Source organism: Chaetura pelagica, unplaced genomic scaffold, assembly GCF_000747805.2.
Source record: "Chaetura pelagica isolate M959 unplaced genomic scaffold, ChaPel_1.0 scaffold538, whole genome shotgun sequence".
Taxonomy (NCBI): domain Eukaryota; kingdom Metazoa; phylum Chordata; class Aves; order Apodiformes; family Apodidae; genus Chaetura; species Chaetura pelagica.
Window position 1 is genome coordinate 13,286 of NW_009954103.1, and position 989 is coordinate 14,274.

The window sequence follows — 989 nt, forward strand, 5'->3', positions numbered from 1 at the left end:
GGGGGAGGGGGGGAAGTAGAGCTATGTGTTTCGGGTGGAAGGCAGAGAGACATCGGTTTTTGTATGTGCAGAGCGATGGCTGTGTCCTACGCAATCTGTTCGTCGCGGCCGTCGGACCGAGGCCGTGTGTCTTTGGGGCGCAGGACAATGTGTGTTGTGGGGGGCTCAGAGCGATGTGTTTGTTGTCGCGGGAGAGAAGAGCGATGTGCTCGACAGCTCCGCAAAACCGTATGTGCGGTGCGTGTGTTGTGTGAGCAGAGGGATGTGCATTTCGTGGATCGCAAGCACGATTGGTACGTCGTGGAGCGATGGGTTTGTCAGACAGTGAAGAACGATGGAGGTGTCTTCGGAGCTGGGGGCGGTGTCTGTATCAGCGGGCGCTGAACTTTGTGTGTGATGTTGGACTCAGGACGCGGTGTGTGTTGGGGGAGGAGAGCGATGTGAGCTTCGGGAGGGGCAGAGCAGTGTCTGTGCCGGTGCGCAGAGAGATGTGTTACGGGACGGGGGGGAAGTGGGGCGGAGGGCACGGACACGCTGCCGCAGGACGGTGTGTGTTTCCGGAGGCGCAGAGAGTCGTACTACGGGCGATCAATCTGTCAGACCGTGCAGAGCGATGGGAGCGTCTTCGGAGCTCGTAGCGCCTGTGTACGGAAGGAGCAGAGCGATGTGAGTATCGGGCGCTGGGCGGTGTTTGAGCGTCGGGGAGCAGATCGTGTATCGTTGAGCCCATCGCGTTTTCAGAGTGGCAGAGCGACGCGAAGTGTCGTTAAGGCACAGAGCGATGTGTTCCGACCGGGGGAGGGAGGGCGGCCGACAGGCAGATTGATAAGTGTATCCGGAGTTGCAGAGCACTGTGTGTATCGGACGTAAACTTAATCTCGTTTCTGGAGCGCAGAGAGATGGTTTTCGGAGGGGGTATGGGGTGGTGAGCGACGCAGAACGATGGTTGCTTCAGGAGGTGCCGAGCGATACCTCTGGAAATGTGTGTG

The 989-nt window shown here is 59.0% G+C and overlaps 1 protein-coding gene across 1 annotated transcript in view; it reads right to left on the reverse strand.

Annotated features, from left to right (window-relative positions):
- LOC104392994 (histone H2B 5-like) overlaps positions 1 to 730 on the reverse strand; it is an 11,168-nt gene extending 10,438 nt beyond the window's left edge. The window contains exon 1 of the mRNA XM_010002440.1: positions 580 to 730. Within this exon, the coding sequence (XP_010000742.1) occupies positions 580 to 730 (151 nt within the window). The remainder of the gene's footprint in view (positions 1 to 579) is intronic.
- Between the last annotated feature and the right edge of the window lie 259 nt (positions 731 to 989).